Genomic DNA, 18,681 nt, shown 5'->3' on the forward strand with positions numbered 1-18,681 from the left:
TCTTTTAACAGAAATGCTGGCATGCAACTTATCTCCAGGAATAGCTCAGAGCTGATGCTCTCAATTTAGTCATGCGAATTACATTACATTTCTCTCCTCTTTGGAAACACTCTCCCGCAATCTCTGTACTCATGACCCCATTAGAGCTAGGTGATTTCAATCAGAATAAAACATATAGCTTTCTGTAACATATAGGAAGGACCATATTCTATTATAATATCTAATACCTTTCCAAGCTGAAAGAATAATATTGTTTATCTGGAAGAACATATTTTCCCCTGAAAAATAAGGTTTCGTATGTAAGGCTCGGCTTCAGTATATTAAAATGTATGCCTGTTTATTTTTTGGGTTAAAAGGTTTTCCAATAGTGACTATAACATAGAAGAATGATGGAACATTTTTAGCCATTTTTCATACTGGAAAATATTTACTAGTAGGTGTTATAAAACATACAAAAAAGAATACAAGAGAGTTGTTGAATGGCTTTTTACTTCTCACCATATAACTCTATTTCCAAATCTTTTTACCAGTAATTTTTGAAAATATAAACATTTTTTTCTTTTAGATAACTTACCTGTTCACATGAGCAAAATGAGGGTAGAAACATTAGCTCTGCATGCCATTTTGATAATAGTCCATAAAACCAGTTCTGTATTTTCTAAGGAATGTTTTCTCAACTGGTATTTAATGAATTATGAAACTTTTGGTCCTAAATATGGGTACATGTGCCCGTTTCCCTGCTTTATCAGACAACATTTCAAGAAATCTGTATACTTACAGAAGCACAGTTTTCAGACTTGTCTTCTATAAAACCAATTTGGCAGGGCATCCTCTGATTCTGCAACCAGTAGTCTGTTGACTCCAGCAGGCTGTTGCTGCGAAGAACCTGGGGGAACCCAGAAAACCTCAGTGCTTGTTCTGCAATGCTTTCTATCTAAACAGCAGCCTTTTTTTCTTATATATATATTTAAAAAACCTGTAGGTGTTTATTTTCCTCAGAACTTCTGGGTGTTAGAAAAAATTTGCAGGATGATAGCACCTCTAAAATATGTAAAATATCCAACCAAGAGTTAGCTTTGAGAGAAATACTTAATGTTAACATGGATGTTCTCTCATCAAATCCAACACCTGGAAATGTCAATGTGTGCAGCTTTCGTATAATTTGCAATCAAATGGTTGTTTTGAGGATATGACTCTACGGGTGATGGGGATCGAACTTCATTTAGTGTTAGTGTTCTTTCACACTCCATAAATATTTTCAATTAACAAAATGTGGGCTTTTTCCTTTGATGTAATATTGATTCTTCAGTTCTTTAGCTCTGGTAACAAAGCTTTGAAATAGTGTACAATTTTTCTAGAACACCTAGGGTACTATGTTAATTTAAAAAGTTATTAGAAATAACTTAGAAATAGATTGCATAAAATACCATTTGCCATGTAGAAATAGTACAGCATGGCAAAAATAACTGGGATACATGAATTAACAAAACCAAATATGATTTACAAATGTCTTATTTCTGGATTTGGGTTTTTGTAGCAAGGAAGAGCAAGTATATTTTGGAGCTGAGATATTTTGAAGATGAAATATTACAAATAATTGCTAATGTGTCTTTAAATTATCTAAATATTGACGGGGCATGGTGGCTCACGTCTGTCATCCCAGCACTTTGGGAGACCAAGGCAGGAGGATCACCTGAGGTCAGGAGTATGAGACAAGCCTAGCCAACATCGTGACACCCTGTCTCTACTAAACATACAAAAAATTAGCTGGGCATGGTAGCCTGAGCCTGTAATCCCAGCTACTCGAGAGGCTGAGGCGGAATAATTGCTTGAACCCAGGAGGCAGAGGTTGCGGTGAGCCGAGGTCACAACATTGCACTCCAGCTTGAACAACAAGAGCAAAAGTCTTTCTCAAAAAAAAAAAAAAAAATTCAAATATTGTATAACATTTTCTTCATCTTTTCAAAGATTTCCAATGCTTTTCTGGTACCCTCTACTTTATTAGGGTATATGTCTGCTAATACTTGACTACTACTTTCGCTAAAAGCAACATAACAGATTTAATCAGTTTGGTTAATGCCAGTAAAATTGGATGGTACTTCAATTATATTTCATTTGTACAACAAAAGATTGTCTTCTCTTTTTCTGTAAAGATAGAAATATATTACTTTTAGTCTCTGAATACAGTGAGCTAAATCTAATTCTGACACATTTTAGATGAGTAACGCTACTTACCTAAAAAAGGACAAAATTTATTAACAATAAATTTTATTATTATTTATAGTGATATAAAATATAATTATATATCAAAATTATATCATTTATCATATTAATGATAAACTTTCATTAGTAAATTTTCATCATTCTTTCCCAGAACAGTACAAAGAGACCCTTTGTGGATGAGCAAGTAATTGAATGATGAACTTTAATTATTACTGCCGACTGACATTGGCTAGGGAATGTCTCAGTTCTCTAAATATTTTACCTAAACTGGTTCTTCACGGGTGGGCTGGGACCCCTCAGGATGTCCCCAACATCCTTCAGAGAGTGCAGCAGTCAAACTACTTTGAAAATAATACTAAGACATTATGTTCCCTTTTTGCTCTCATTGTCTCATGTATATTCCATGGAGTTTTCCAGAGGATACATGATGTGTGACAGCACAACAGACTGAATGCAGAGGCAGCTAGGCCAGCTCAGTTGTCTCGTATCAAGTCAGACATTAAGAGGATTTGCAGACATGTAAATTGAAATCTTCTCACTAAAGGGTTTTCTTTGTTTTGGAAAACAAATATTTTTCAAAAAAGTATGTTATACAGGATAATATGTTTAATATTATTTTTAAATTATTTTGTCAAATAATAAATTCTTATCTAAAATTGTTATTTGAAAAGAAAATGAATAAAAAATGTCTTAGCTTTAATTTGTAATATGGAAATTAGCAAGAAGTATAATCCATACAAACAAGAACTTCTTGAGGTCCCTAACATTTTTCTTACAGTACAAAATAATTTTGAGTTCAAAAAACATTGAGAACCATTGACACGGATGAACTTTAGTTAAAGTAGAAAAAGGCTCTAATTCCACATGCACTTTCTGCCATTCACGCGACTTTCTCTTTTATTTCCAGCATAGAATAGAGTTTAAGAGCAGCGACCTTAGTGGTCTGACTGGGTTGAAATCCAAACTTGGTCATTAGTAGCAGGATGACCTCAAACAGATGACTTGAGTTTAAGTTTCCACAGCTGTGAATGGGGATACTACTCATCTGCTGGGCTCATTGGGGGTATTCACTGAGATGATATATGTGAAACGCCGTGCCACGGAAATGGTAAGTTAATCTCTCAGAACTTGGTTTTTACTGTTACTATTTGAAGGTGTCTGAGGACAAAAGAACATTGGATGCTTTCTATCTGAAATTAGAGGACTGAAAATATGTCATATGTGAGAAGGCAAATTTTCTTTAGCAAACATTCTGGTCTATGGTATAATTTTAGTTATGCATTTTGCAGTATTAACAGTTACAGCTACTATTTTTGCATGCTCAGAATATGTTGAAGTTGTGCTAAAATTTCCATATTATATGTATTTTTACTTTTTCATTTAATCTTTTTTGCAATGCTATAAGGTAGGAATTATTTAAAGATATAAATCTTTACAGAAATTTTCAGGTTGAAAATGAAGACCTTGAGTCTCAGAGAGATTTGAGTTTCTGCCCCAAGTTGCTCAGAGCCTGACTTTGGACATGAAATTACTGAACAGGGCTGTCTAATATACCCACACAAATGGGTATGATTTGGGGTATGTTTCCAAAAACTTATGTGCATCTAATTTTCATAAATAAAACTACATTTTCCTATGGACTTCCATTTTAAAGTTAGTTTTCTATTAGGGAAATTCTGAGGTGACAATTTTCTTGAAGAGAGGGAACTTTTTGTGATATAAATTATAATGTGATTGATCTAGTTGCAAAGTATTATCAGTATTTTAATTTCTCAACGGAAAGCATGATTTTACATCGACTTGAGTTATCTTTAAGCAAACCGATGCCACCATGCTTCTGCTCATTGCCTTTCTGTGATCCCTAGATTTTGGAACACCCATCAATAAAACAAAGCACTCATTAACGCTGCATCATAAGAACATTCAAGATTTAAAATACAGGCATCAAATGAAATACCAGTTAATAATGCCTAACAATGCAATTTAAGAAATATTCCAAGAATCACTTCTTAGTCATTCTAAAGCTCACCACTCAAAATTATACCCTGCCCCTTGTCTACATTCTGATATATTTAGGATGCATAATACCATGGTTACAACAAAATATTGCAACAGAGAAAAGCAACTGTCACTTATCAGCCTTAGGAAGGGGACAGAGTTCAGACACAATTCACTTGGTGCTTTCAGAACATTGGTGGCCTGGTTGGGTACATTTTCCTGGTGAAACAGACAGGCAGAGGGGGACTTGCTAAAACTCATCAGTCTGAAACCTTCCATTGCGAAGATTCCAGAATTATGGAAGGGGCTGTCTGAAGATGAGGCTAGTTAGGAGAAGAGCTGGCTACCTGTGGGATTTCACCTGCATTTAACTTCTCTAGTAGAGAAATATGCACGATCCGCCAAGTCTTCAGCAGATATTTTAAAGGCATTTATTTTTTTGCACATATTTTAAAAACAAATAATAACTAAAAGTATACAGAGACCTTCCTCTGTCCTATCCTAGATGTGAGGAAAATGTCAAGTGCTTTAGGGACCTGCTCATTCAACGAAGAATTTTAGAAAGATTTCTCATTTGACTCTTGCATTTCCCTAGGATACTGTGTCTCTTCCCTACAGCACATTTTTGCTTTAGAAGAAACATAAACAGCAGAATAAGGAACTGGAATTTAAAATAAAACCTGAATCTTGCTATGCTTAAGAAGAAATGTTTGGAAGAGAGATTCTTTGTTTGGTGAGAATATTCATAAGCCACATAAATGTAACTTCAAAATTTTAATTTTATCATTTTTAAAAATTAGTTTATCTGATTATATTAATAAATAAGATATATTTTCCATAAATTTCATTAATATTTAGATAATTCATTATTAAATACTTATATTCTTTAATTATTGACCAAATAATAATACGTTTATTGAGAACTGTCTAGGCTATGTCTTGACCTACACTATTATCTGAATTGAATCTCTAGGCTTCTGAGGTAGATTCTCGGGGCTAACATAGGTAAGGTCCTTAAAACAGTGCCTGGTGCATCCTACATGCCCAGTAAGAATTAGCCATCATAATAGTTATTATTTCCTTTGCCTAGGCTTAGAGAGATCAATAATTTATTCAGTTTTTGCAGAACTAGAATTTGGGTCAGGCTCCCGGACATTAAAGCATCCACTAAGGCAGTGTTCCATTGAATTTATACAGTTTCTCATTTTCAGGTTATACCAAATCCCAGTCTATGCATTTACCTATTTCTCTCTTTCTCTGAACTTAGGTGTGTTCATGAGGTTTAAATTCCGGTCCTGCCTCCTTGTTAACTGTGTAGTTAAGTCCACTAGCTCCCCACCTCCCTTTGCCTTTGGTAAACAATTAAAGCAAATGATCTGAAGGCCAATTCTATAGCAAACAAACATCATGTAATTCTCCTCCTCCCTTACCCTTTCTCTCCTCCTCCCTCTCCCTTTCTCAGATAGTATACACTGAGAGCCAAATAGGCAAAGAGAATAAAAATGCAGACTTCAGTAAACCACTTAGTATCACATATTAAGCAATTTTAGCCTGCGAGAAGCTTTCAGTTTCATGGCTTGGACGAATTATTAGGAAAAGAAGAATGCTTGAAGGAAGAATAGGTGCTTGAGAATTTAATGATTTTGAAGTTTATGAATATATTCTCCTTGCTGAGAGAGTTGCTTTCTGAGAGGGAAAAGAGAAAAACTCACCAGGCTCTCAATGGCTCATTTATTTATCTGCTATTTTTAGTTATGGATGGACTTACTTATTTTAGACGAAGAGCTAATAATGAATGTTTTGTGTGGTCACAAATTTGAAATAATAACGGCACATTTTCTTTTAAAATTTCATGAGTTCAGTATATAAGGTTAGGGAGATAGTTGCTCTACATGACAGGTACTTTTCTTTTTACACAGAGAACTAAGTTGCAGAAATACAGTGTTGATTAGACACAGAGGGAGAAATAGACTCTTAGTAACCTGGATGTAGCCCCAAACATCACTGAGCAGTGTCTTAATATTTTTTTAAAAGTAATTTAAATTGGAGAAGACAGTGAGTTGTGGTTAGTCATGGAGATTTGGAGGCAGAACTGAAATTGGATCCCATTTCATCTCATTGGATGAACTTGGGCAAGTCGTTTAACTTCTCTGGGACTTAGTTTTTGCATCTATTACGTGAAGATAATTAAAGGCATTTCAGAAGTTTATTCTAAGGATCAAATGAGAAAATGATTGTAAAGGGCTAACCTCAACAGAGTAGGTAATTGATACATGGTTGCTATTAGTATCAGAAATGTTGTAAAATTTAGAGAGTATCTGTTTCATTGAATATTTTCTTGACCTCTTCGCAACATTTGACAATTCCTCATAGTTTATTTATTATTTGTGATGTGCCATTCTCATTTTTCTCCTCCTGCTTCTCTACTCTCCTTCAGTCAATATCAGTTAACAAATGCTCATTGAGCTCTTTTGATGTCAGCACTGAAAATATTAAGATGACACTCTACTAGAGGAAGAACAAGCACTCAGATTGTGATAAAGAAAATCAGGTGCTCTGATCAATGACAGTCCAGGTCAGCTATCACCAAGGATGGACTGGTCAGTTCTACCTAGGGGAAGGGATGGGAAAGGGCTTTGTCCTTGACTAGAGTGTTGAAAGGTGGATCTGTGTTGTCTGGATGTATGAGGGCAGGTGGAGAAGACATGTCTCTCTTTTTAGCTAGTTTTTCTTCCCCAGTGCCCTAAATGTAAGTATTCCTTATAGTCTGGTCTTCAGTGTATTGGTCTATCTGCTCTCATCAATCATATGGAGTCTCAGGGAATTAATTACCACATGGATGGATGACTTGCTGCTCTACAGTTCCAGCTTTAACCTTTCCGTAGAACTTGGCTTTTTATACTTCTGTTAGTTGTGACTTTTGGATTTCTTGCTATCACCTTGGACTATTCATGTCTACATACAAACTCCCTCCCTCCCCACTTCCAGTGCCTAAAAGAAACCTGATTTCCTGATTTCCCTGTTTGCATTCGATGTCAGGACAATTCTCTCATTTATCGTGGCTTGAAAATTTGGTGCTTTCTGGAACATCTCTTTATCTATTTCCTGTCTTATAGTCTGCTCTCCAAAGTTTAATTTGGAGAGCAAATTACTTAACAATGAGCAGTTACTTAGGTTCTTTCAATTACTTAAAAAATAGCAATTTATTTAGTCCATACCATGATTACTCTCCAGGTAATACAACAGTGAGTAATACAAAACTGGTGTCCATTTTTTATGATAACTTAAAATTTGGCATGAGAGCTCCAGAAAATAAAGGAGCATTGAAGCACACACTTAATTACACATTGTGGTAGGTATCATGAAGAAATAAAGAAAGCGCAGCAATGGAGAATAAAAGGGGTGGGATTGTTACGGTCTGAATGTTTGTGTCCTCCACTCACAGGTTAAAATCGAATCCCCAATGTGTTGGCATTAAGAGGTAAGGCCTTTGTGAGGTGATTAGGTTACAAGGGGGTCTGTCCGCAGGCATGGAATTCGTGCCCTTTTACAAAAGTCTTGAAGGCTTTTTGCCCTTCCTTCTCCCAGATGAGGACATGGCAAGAAGGCACCATCTATGGAGAATGAGCCTTCACCAGACACTGAATCTGCTGTTTCCTTGATCTTGGTCTTCCCAGCCTCTAGAACGGTGAGCAATACAATTGTGTGATTTGCAAATTATGCAACTTAGTGTATTTTGTGATACCAGCTCTAGTAAACTCAGAGATGATGCTTGAGAAGGGACCTTAGGGAAGCTTGGCACACACAGGGGTCCTATGTATTGGTATTGCAATTCTCTCATCTCTCCGTCTTCCTTATCTCTGAAATCCATCTAGCTCACTAAAACCAAAACAAAGGATAAAAATGTAAGCTTTGAAGACAAACCTGTTTTCAAATTCCAATTTTTCCATGAATGAAGTGTTACCTAAGTCATGTCACTTAACTTCTTTGAGACTCAGTTTTCCCACCTATGAAATGAGGGTAGTATTTCTACTCACAATGAGGAATCTTTTTGCAGACATTAGAAATAATGAGTGCACATAGTGTCTGACTATTTCAAGTGCTCACAAATAGTAGCTATTGTTATTATTAATATTATTACTGATGTTATATAATTCTCTCGTAAGACTTTAACTTCATTTGATTAACTGATCCAATAAATATGACTGAGGAACTTCTAATCCTGTCAGAAACTAAGGTAGGTTTTGCAAAACCAGACAGAAGGACAATATTTGCTGTAGGTTTTGCCAAACAATAGGCTATCATTCAAGCCAGAACAGATGCTAATCCAGCTCTCTCCTGCTTATCATTTGATGAACAGAGACTAAGTCCCAATGTTTAAGAAACAGCATTTTGCCCAATTTAGATGTTTTCTAGGCTTTGTCTCAGATTATCTCCCACCATAAATGCTCTGCTATAATCCACTGGTTTACTAAACAGCTCTACCACACAGCCTTTATGATGCACACATTTTTTCATATTATTCTACCTGTCCCCTGAAGTTTTCATCAGTGTTCTCCCCCAACCCTCAAGATATAACCGAAACTGAGCCTGCCCTGATATAATTATTTCTCTGTTCTTATAATGTCTTCGTAAAACCAGCAAAATTTTTTCCTCAGACTATTGAAAGGTGCACACTTCCCAATTTATATGAGTATTACATAAGTATATACATATCTTATTCAATTTGTGTCCCCCACTTTTCTCCATACATACTCTTGGTACTGAGCAGCTGTTTGCTGTTTGACCTCAAAATCTTAGATTTGTCATAATAGAAATTTGCAATTTTCCTTTTCAATGAGTGTGTTTGCAAATTAAAATCTGTGAGTTTAAAATAAATCATGATTTATTCAATACAAACACAATTTAAATGTTCAACTTACGTCACAATAATGTTTTATAGTTCTGCAAGGCTTTTATTTCCCTCGAGGATTTTATGAAAATGTAACAAAGAATTTTAATGTTGTAAAGAATTCCCACCTTCTAGTCCTGTACTATCAAAACATTTCATTTTCTGATCACTGTAAGCATAAAGATATGAACATCCTCAAGGCTTTTAAGAGGGAGAAATTTTACACATAAAAGCTCTATTTGGTTAAAGTCTTTATTATGATTAATGGTAAAACACTACTTAAAATTAATTGTATAGTGTCACCAGAACAAGGAATTCACTCTTCTTTTAAAGACAGAAATTAATTATTTACTCTCTTCACCACATCCTCCTTCTCAAACAGGTGGACTCAGTGAAGTTAAGATACGCTGAGATATTGACACATTGATGCTCTCTGCTGTCTGGAGACTAGATACACAGGACCTGGGGTGGCCATAGGGCAAGCATCTGTTACTCAAGGGTTCCAAACAAATATTTAAATATGTGTTATGACGTGGAAAAGTTCTGGAGGCACTGTCTGAAGGCATCTGCTTTTATACTTATTTTAGTCATTCTAACAGGTACATAGTGGTATTTCATTTCACCATCGTTTATTTTCCCTTACCTTTTAAATATACTTTTACACTTAAAATTTTAACTTAGATTCTGTATTGTCTTAAATCACATTTAACAGTATGTGGAGAGAAAAAGCAAGAGGAGCAGAAAAATAAAGAGAGTCAGAGAAGTCCATTGGAAGAGGCATTGGCATCACTCAGAGGAGACCCTCCAGGCTCCTGTTCCTGTTCTAGACTCTTTCTAGGGCACTAAGTTACATTTTCTTTTTTTTTTTTTTGAGACGGAGTTTCGCTCTTGTTACCCAGGCTGGAGTGCAATGGCGCGATCTCGGCTCACCGCAACCTCCACCTCCTGGGTTCAGGCAATTCTCCTGCCTCCCGAGTAGCTTGGATTATAGGCACACGCCACCATGCCCAGCTAATTTTTTGTATTTTTAGTTGAGACGGGGTTTCACCATGTTGACCAGGATGGTCTCGATCTCTTGACCTCGTGATCCACCCGCCTTGGCCTCCCAAAGTGCTGGGATTACAGGCTTGAGCCACTGCGCCCAGCCCTAAGTTACATTTTCTTACACAAGAAGACTGCGATGTGAGTGGTTCAACTGGATTTGAATAGTGAATGCTAAAGATGGGGAAGAGATGACTGGAATGAAGGCAGGTGCTAAGGCACTGTGACCTATTTTCTTGGCAACATGACATCTTTACTGCAGGTAACATTTTCTTGATAGAGATACCACATTCCTATAGAATTCAATTTTGATGTGCAAAGTTCTATGAATTTTGAGAAATGCTCATGGTTGTGTAACCGGCAGCACAATCAAGGTATAGAACAGTTTCATCACCTTCCTCAAATCCCTCCTTCTCCTTTGTGTTAAATGTATCCTTAAGTCCCACCCCCTGGCAACCACTGATCTGATTTCTTTCCTTTTCTTTCTTTCTTTTTTTCTGTAGAAAGTGAATTAAAAAAATTGCAAAATTTTATTGGTGCATTGAAAAGAGGACCTGAATAAGTGAAAAACTGTGACATATTAAGGGAAAAAATGGTGACATATTAAGAGATAAAAAGACAACATTTAACTTTATTCTAATTTATTAATCTGATTTGTATCACTGGACAATATTTTGATTTATTCTAATTTATTGATCTGATTTGTATCCCTAAAATGTTGCCTTTTCTAAAATGTTATGTGGATGGAGTAATATAATATGTAGGCTTTTATAACTTGCTTCTTTCTCTCAGCATCATGAGTTTGAGATTCATATATATTATCACGTAGATGAGTAGTTGTTCATTTTCTTTTATTGCTGAGAAGCATTCCATTCTATGGAGATACACAGATTTTTTTTTAAAGCTATTCACTAGCTGAAGAAAATTTGGGCTGTTTCAGTTTGGGGCAAATATAAATAAAGCTGTTATAAAGGTTTACCTACTGGTTTATGTCTAAATTTAAGGTTTTGCTTTTCTTGGGCAAGTACCCAAGAGTGAAATTACTAAGTCATATGGTAACTTTATAAGAAACTGAAAAAATGTGCTTCAAAGTGGGTTTACCATTTTCCATTTCCACCAGCAAGGTATGAAAGCCCAGCCTGTCCCGTATCCTTGTCAGCATTCAGTGTTGTCAATTTTTGCTTTTAAATTTATTTTAGTAATTCTAACAGGTGCAGAGTGGTATTTCATTGTGGTTTGTTTTCCTTTCAATTTTAAGATATCTTTTTTCTTTTCAAGACACCTTTAAAATAAAAAATTTAGCATGGATTCCATATTGGCTCGTTTCATATTCAAAAGTATTAATTAGACTCTATATTTAATGTTAACTTTGGAATGCTATTATGAAACAAGGATAATGCCAACCGTATTAAGTTTTCAATCATTCTTCCAGTCAACTTTTTATTGAGCACCTGCTGTCTGTGCCAGGCACTCTGCACTTAACTGGGGTATTGGGGAACAAGACAAGAATGAAAAAACAGCCTTATTTTCATTCTGTTGTAGAAGGACACATCATAATCACATAAATTATAAATAAGCATATATGTCAGTTAATGATAACTACTATGAAGATAAATAAAGCCAGACAAAGGGATAAGGAAATAAGGCATGCTATTTTTGAAAGTATGTCTTGACAGGGCTTTCTAAGGATGACATTGAGCAGAGATTGGAATGAAGTGAGGAGTCAGCCACACTCCCATCTGAGGGCAGAGCGGCCTCCCAGGCAGAGATTACTGGGGAGAGCAAATGTTCGTAGCAGGAGTTTGCATGGTGTGTCTGAAGGACAGTAAATGGCTGGTGCAGAATGAGTGGTGGAGGAAGTGGTGGGAAATGAAGGTTCCCAGTAGTGGAAAAAAAATCTTTTATCTTTCACTGAAAAGAAATTCATTGCTGAGCTGGGTCAGATATTCTTTAATACCTCGAAGCACTCTAAGACTTTAAAAAACTTTCTTACTATAATTTTGCAAAGTTTAGTCACTGGCTTAATTAATGTTTAATTGCTTACTTAAATATTTTATAACAGTTTAAAAGCCTAGTACACACACACACACACACACACACACACACACGCTCATGCAGGACCAGAAGTCAGGAGGTTTTGTGTAATTTTATACATTTAACTTCATGCTGATTTAGGCTATGCCATAGCAAACTTTCTGAGAATTCTATAGTCTTTTGTTTTTCACTCTGGGATATAAATACTTTCCCATATTTCACAGAGAAACTGTGTAATGCCTATTTAAAGCACACTGAACTACTAAGAAGAAACAATGAAAGAAACTGGAAATAAAATTATTGTGGAAGAAAAAATTGGCATCAGAAACTCAGGGTGTGGCTTCCATTTCTCAGAAGGTTTAATTAAATGTTAGGATAACATTTTTCTTGTAATGATGATTTTACTGGATGACTGCCTGAGTTCTTGTGTATTAGCCTCCTTTGACAAAAAGGAGAAATGGCTTCCAAGGTGAGTAAGTGTGTTATTCATACGACATATTCTGTAATTCTATATGATTGGATGGAAAGCATTCATGCATTATACCAGGATATGCATCCTGGCCCAGGGTAACATACAAAGTCTCTACATCACATGTATGGGGACATGAATTTCAAAGAACGGATGCCTTTTGTTCATGAAGCATCTCCATTTTGTACTCAAATTACATCCTTATGTGACATTTGTCAGAGATAAATGCTCCATAAAACAGTGTAATTTATATTTATTTGCCAGAAGCAAACTTAGACCAGATATATATTGCAAAAAGCATTTCATAGGTAAGGACTGTCCGACTAGAAATACACAATTAGTTTATCTGAAGGTCATTCATTAGTATGTTTATCATGAGATGACAATTTTACCTTTTCTCTTATCTGGGAGTCTTTCCCCCTATCCCTCTTCTGCAGTACAGGGAGAGAGAGAATGAATGGTAGGCTCACTACTAACCATTTCCTTCCCAACCCTTCCAGCCAATCATGCCTTTGAGCTGGTGAATTCTCCTTGATAATGAAGAACGATTTTGTTCCAAAAGCTAAAAGAGCTCCATTATTTTATCATACTTTTAAAATAATGGTACAAAATTTCTAAATTTTCTTAGGTGTCAATGGTATAGTGCAGGTAGACGAGTTAGAGCTTGGGAACTGATGAGGACTGGAAAAGGAGGGTCAGGCCACACGGCTTCCGTCCTATCACACAGATGTCAGCTGGCTGAAGAAGGCTTTGAAAGTTGATAAGAGCTTTATCCACATGAATGCGATAGCTGACTTTGAGTCTCAAGTATAAGATGCAAGAGTTACAAAAACAGATACACTCAGGAAATGTAAATATAGTATAATTTATGAATGATCAGCAATGGTTTAAGCGGAATCGAGTTAGACGCATAAATAGAGGACAGCTGATTAATTGCTATTTAGAGTCAGTATAATGCTATAATATTTATATTATCAGTGAAGGGAATGTGATTTTAATGTTAAGAGAAGGAAAATATGAGAAGAAACACACATGTAGGAAGATATATAAAGTGCATGAAAGCCTTCTATTGACTGAATTCTTTTGTGTTGGTATGTAAAATATAGGTAGCACAGAAATGGCCACTGGACAAAGGAACAGTGGATTTAATCTTGTGTATTGGTGCATGCCTTTGGACTGTGGCAGTTAAAATATAAGTGACATGGCTGGCTGCAGTGACTCAAGCCATTGATCCCAACACTTTGAGAGGCCGAGACAGGAAGATGACTTGTGACCAGGAGTTCAAGACCAACCTGGGCAGTATAGTGAAACCCTATCTCTACAAAATAATAAAAATAAAAAGGAAGCCAGGCATGGTGCTTTGCACCTATAGTCTGAGCTACTCGGGAGGCTGAGGTGGGAGAATCACTAAAGCCCAGGAGTTGGAGGTCACAGTGAGCCATGATCACACCACTGCATTCCAGGCTGGGTGACAGAGCAAGCTCCGTTGCAATAAAATGATAAGATGATAAGATAAGATAAGATAAGATAAGATAGATAAGATAAAATGAGTCAGTTCTTTGTTCTCTGACTCCTCTCTTCTTGGGAAAAAGCTACAGGAAACAACAGCCTTTTAAGATGCATGCAGATGAGCACATAATCTGTGAAGGGATACATTTTCTTCTTGGATGCTTTCCATCCTGGAGAGTATGAGTCCTGATATGAGTCTTTCAGAGTGAGTTTCCTTCTGAAGAGGCAGAGATGTGCCTAATGAACGTACGTGAAGGAGAGGGCTCACTCGAAAGGATCAGGAGCCAGAGGGTGTCTTTTAGAGAGGTGTTCCAGTTCATCTGAGCCATGTTTTTCCTTCCCACTTTGACACTGGCAGGACTGAAAACGGGCACTTTAATCGGAAGGGTGAGTCTGGCAGGATATGAGAAAGATGGGTGATATGAGGACATGTGGGGAATGTAGTGTCTACTGCAGACTACTCTGCTGGGAATTTTTCTTAGAGGAGGGACTGAAAGAAAACAGAGGAAGTCCTGAGGCCAGTGATCGGAGCAGGGCTGGTGAGACATTTTTTTTAAGTACCCAAAGATAGAAAGGAGAATTTTTTAATGCCAGATTAGATGTATTCAATGTAAACTCGTATTTCTAGATAGAGATATTTTATACATAATATACAAAAGATTTGGGGTAATGACCACAGGAATTCAGAAAAACAGATCACTTGCCTAGCTCTAGTAGTACAGCATCAGCTTCAATTCCACAAAATGTTCTAAGCTATTTTGGATTTTCAGAGTCCCCCTTTTTTTTTTTTTTTATAAAAAAGTAAAAGCATGCAGGGTCCTTTCAGGGGTTCTTCATCTATAGCAGAAAGGATGCCCAAGGAACTGAGTGTAGAGAACAGAACAAGCCTGGCACATTGGAATTGTCACTACTGTATAGGAAAACTGCTGGAGGCATTGAGAAATGGACAGAGTTCAGAGTCCAGAATAGAAGTCGTCAAACATACTGACTTCAGGATAAGAAGCTGAATTGTATTCAAACTGCAAAACAAGCCATAACTGATGGTTTAAGTCTTCCCACCATTTTCCAGAGGATGAGCCCTCCATGCAGCACAGGCAGCCCCACCTCTCTGTTTCTGTGTGGACCTGGTTGCCTTTAAGATGAGAAAAGCCAGTCTTGACCTGCTTTTGCTGAAGGAAGAGAAAATGAGCCCCAATCAAAGCTTTTATTATTTGCGTTCTGTCCTCAGTACAACCCTGATGTTGATGTGCCTCAGGGCATACAGAAGTTTCCTTAGATGGCGAATGACATTGCCTCCAGACGGAATGTTGTGTCTGGGTCTTTAGATGCGACTGGGCTGAATCTGGAGTCACGGATTCTTCTCCTCTCTGTCTCCCAGTGCCTTCTTCCCAGTGGTCCCAGATGTTCCACCATTCATAAATATCTTATCCTAAGTAGTCATTCTTCTGCTCATTCCTTACGGTCAAAGAGTTCTCCTAATCTTGACTGCCAAATGTATCTCACCCCAGTTTCTTTTTCTCTCCACCACTACACCTACACGGGTTTCACCTCCCCTCCCCTCTGCTATCCCCCTCTCCACCAAGTATTCCCCTCCTGGCATCCCAGATTGCAAGCTGTCTTTGATTTAAGAAATTCTCTTGAAAACTATCAGATTAGCTTTCTTTAAACGTCACTTTTAGTAGGATAATTTTCTATGTCTTTTCTCACACACATCCCTGTTTCTTCAATGCTTCTGATTGCTCTTGCAGAATGATGATAAAACAGGACTTCTAGCTGTTTGGCAAAAATTAGCTAGGCCATTCTGTAGTGTCAGAATCCCACCTGAAGACCACTGACAGGCTGCTAGACCAGAAGAGCATGTCTAAAGACTTGATGCTGGTTTTTACTGCAGGGGGAGATTCTCGTGTCTTCCTTCTATAGAAAGGTGAATAAGCTCAATAATGCTGATTTTTATTTCATTTCATTTATTCATTTTTAAAGCCTTTGCTTCTTTGAGAGAAACAGCTTCTACAAATATAGAATATTATATCTATTTTCCATTATGTGAATATTTAGCTTTGAAGCACAGTGAAAGTACTTCTTAGCTTCTCAGAAGTATTGCTGGGGCTCTTGTCCAAGAGTGATGAAATTCTGACTAATAAAAGTGTCTCTAGAGATAGAGATCAGATTGTGAAAAAGCCTTCCAATCTGTATGCCTGTGCCTGAACACATTAATTAAATTGCTTTCATTAATTACATCTTATCAAAAAGATATGAGCTTAGATGAAAGTGTATTTCGCAGAATAAAATGAAACATCCAGGGACATCCATTCTGTCATTCTTCAGAGATATCCTTGCCACTGTTGACAGCAAATTTAAGTCAGTTTAAAGGGGGCATCATGGCCAAGAATGCTCTTGAAACTTCAAAAAACTGTTCTGATGTCATATTAAGATCGAACTCTGCCTCTGGGAACCTGAAGTGTTTTCAGTCTGCTGCCTTTGATAAGTCCAAGTTTAAGGCGGATTTAATTAACATGACATGAAAAGAGAAGAGAAGGATATTCCAGGTGTTGATTTTTCTTCAACAATTTTTTCCTCACATGAATCCTATTCAGAGACTTGGTTTCACTATATCCCAAATAGCAAACCTTTAGTCTGTGATGTAAAGTAAAGATTGAAAATGCCCAGCTGTTGTGGAAATATAACATTGAATATAATGCTTTAGGAGGAAAGGAAAATCTAACAGATATTCAATATAACGGAGGCACACTGCATGCTATGTTTATCTTAGTTTTTTAATATCAGTTAAATAGAGACTTTCATTGTTTAAAAGATTACTTATTTAGCACAAACTAATATTCATTAAGCATCAACTATGTGCCCAGGGCCTACACAAACATTTTTGTATGTAAGTATCACACTAACCTCAGAGAATCTGAGTCAGGTTGCGTCACTGGCCTAAACTCATACAGCAAGAAGAGAAACCTGGGATCTAATTCAGGTCTCTCAATTCCAAGTCCTAGATTGATACACAACATCCCACTGCTGCTCTGGAGATAACGGTTTTTTTATTTATTATAAAGAGACTAGGAAGAATTTTCACCTACTTTTAAACAAATATAAAAGGGTAACACATATAATCATTTAGCTTGTTTAGTGTAAAATCCCTAAGATTCAGTTTAGCAATGGTGGTTGTATTTGTCTTATAAGGAGGAGTAGTTGGGCTGGGCGTGGTGGCTCATGCCTGTAATCCCAGTACTTTGGGAGATCAAGGCCGTGAATCACTTGAGGTCAGGAGTTAGAGACCAGCCTGGCCAACATTGCAAAACCACATCTCTACTAAAAATACAAAAAGAATTAGCCAGGTGTCACTGTGTACACCGGTAATCCCAGCTACTTGGGAGGCTGAGGCAGGAGAAACATTTGAACCCAGGAAGCAGAGGCTGCAGTGAACTGAGATCGCACCACTGTACTCCAGATTGAGCGATAGAGCAATACGTCTCAAAAACAACAGCAACAACACACACACAAAAAAAGAAGAAGGAGTTATTGTATGAAATGGAGGCATCAGACAATTATTATGTGAAATATAATTCAAGGGATACTAGGGGGAGAACCTTAGGGCTCCCTACCCAGCAGCTCTTTTCCATTTTCTTCTTGTAATATTTTGTAATTCTATCATATTAAATGCATTGTTTTGGGAAATCATATTGCACACATTAAAACTGCCCCTGCGTCTCAGTGCACATAATTAGGGTGACATAGAAGTTAGCTCACATGTCAACTTGGATGGATTGAAAGTGTTTGTTTAGAGCTTCATAATAAGTAGAATTCTGAGTTTGTGCCCAAGTTCAATAGGCTCAATTACCAATGTCAGTTAAGGGAGGGGCAATAGAAGTAGTAAACATAATTTATTTGTTATCACTCCAGTAAGCAATCACTAAAGCCTCAGTGTGAATTTATCTAACTTTTTTAGCTCTTAAAAAAGGGAGAGGAAGAGAAAAAAATCTGAAGCCAGAGATGGGATGACCATCTAACTTATTTTGCATACCAAAGCACTTTTGTGAGCAAACGGGGGTCAATTAACAAAATACCAAGACAATATATGCAAATTGTCACTGCATGGTGTGGTCATCTTAGCTCTGGGGAAAGACCATCTCTTGCTACCAAAACTATGTATTGAAGAGTTCTTCCTTCAATGAAGTACACCGAAGTCTCTTTCCTGATGCTATTGCCTTTTCAGAGCTGCAGCTTCCTGGGACTGTATTTCTCCAATACTACAGAGGAAATTTGAGGAACACAAGCAATGGTGTCTGGGTAGGATTCCTGAAACCCTTAGAGATTCATTATGAAACATGTGAAAGAAATTCAGTCAATTTGCAATTTTTCAGAGGCTGATTATCCAACTAATGCATTATCTTGTGGACCCTTGTTTTACTTCTCCCACCAGTTAATTTAGCAATATGTCAGTTCTGATAAAAAGGTTTGTTGAGGAAAAAGATGACACAATTACAGGAAATGAGTTTGGAGAATTACC

At 36.9% G+C, this 18,681-nt stretch overlaps 1 protein-coding gene across 6 annotated transcripts in view; it reads right to left on the minus strand.

Moving 5' to 3' along the window:
- Nucleotides 1-18,681, minus strand: part of SPHKAP (SPHK1 interactor, AKAP domain containing) — a 181,420-nt gene that overhangs the window by 111,697 nt on the left and 51,042 nt on the right. For all 6 annotated transcript variants that reach the window (XM_008999649.5, XM_002749865.6, XM_035305966.3 and 3 more), the window contains one exon: nucleotides 779-886. In XM_008999649.5, coding sequence (XP_008997897.3) covers nucleotides 779-886 — 108 coding nt within the window. The remainder of the gene's footprint in view (nucleotides 1-778; nucleotides 887-18,681) is intronic.

Source organism: Callithrix jacchus, chromosome 6 (assembly GCF_049354715.1).
Source record: "Callithrix jacchus isolate 240 chromosome 6, calJac240_pri, whole genome shotgun sequence".
In the NCBI taxonomy this organism is placed as follows: Eukaryota; Metazoa; Chordata; class Mammalia; order Primates; family Cebidae; genus Callithrix; species Callithrix jacchus.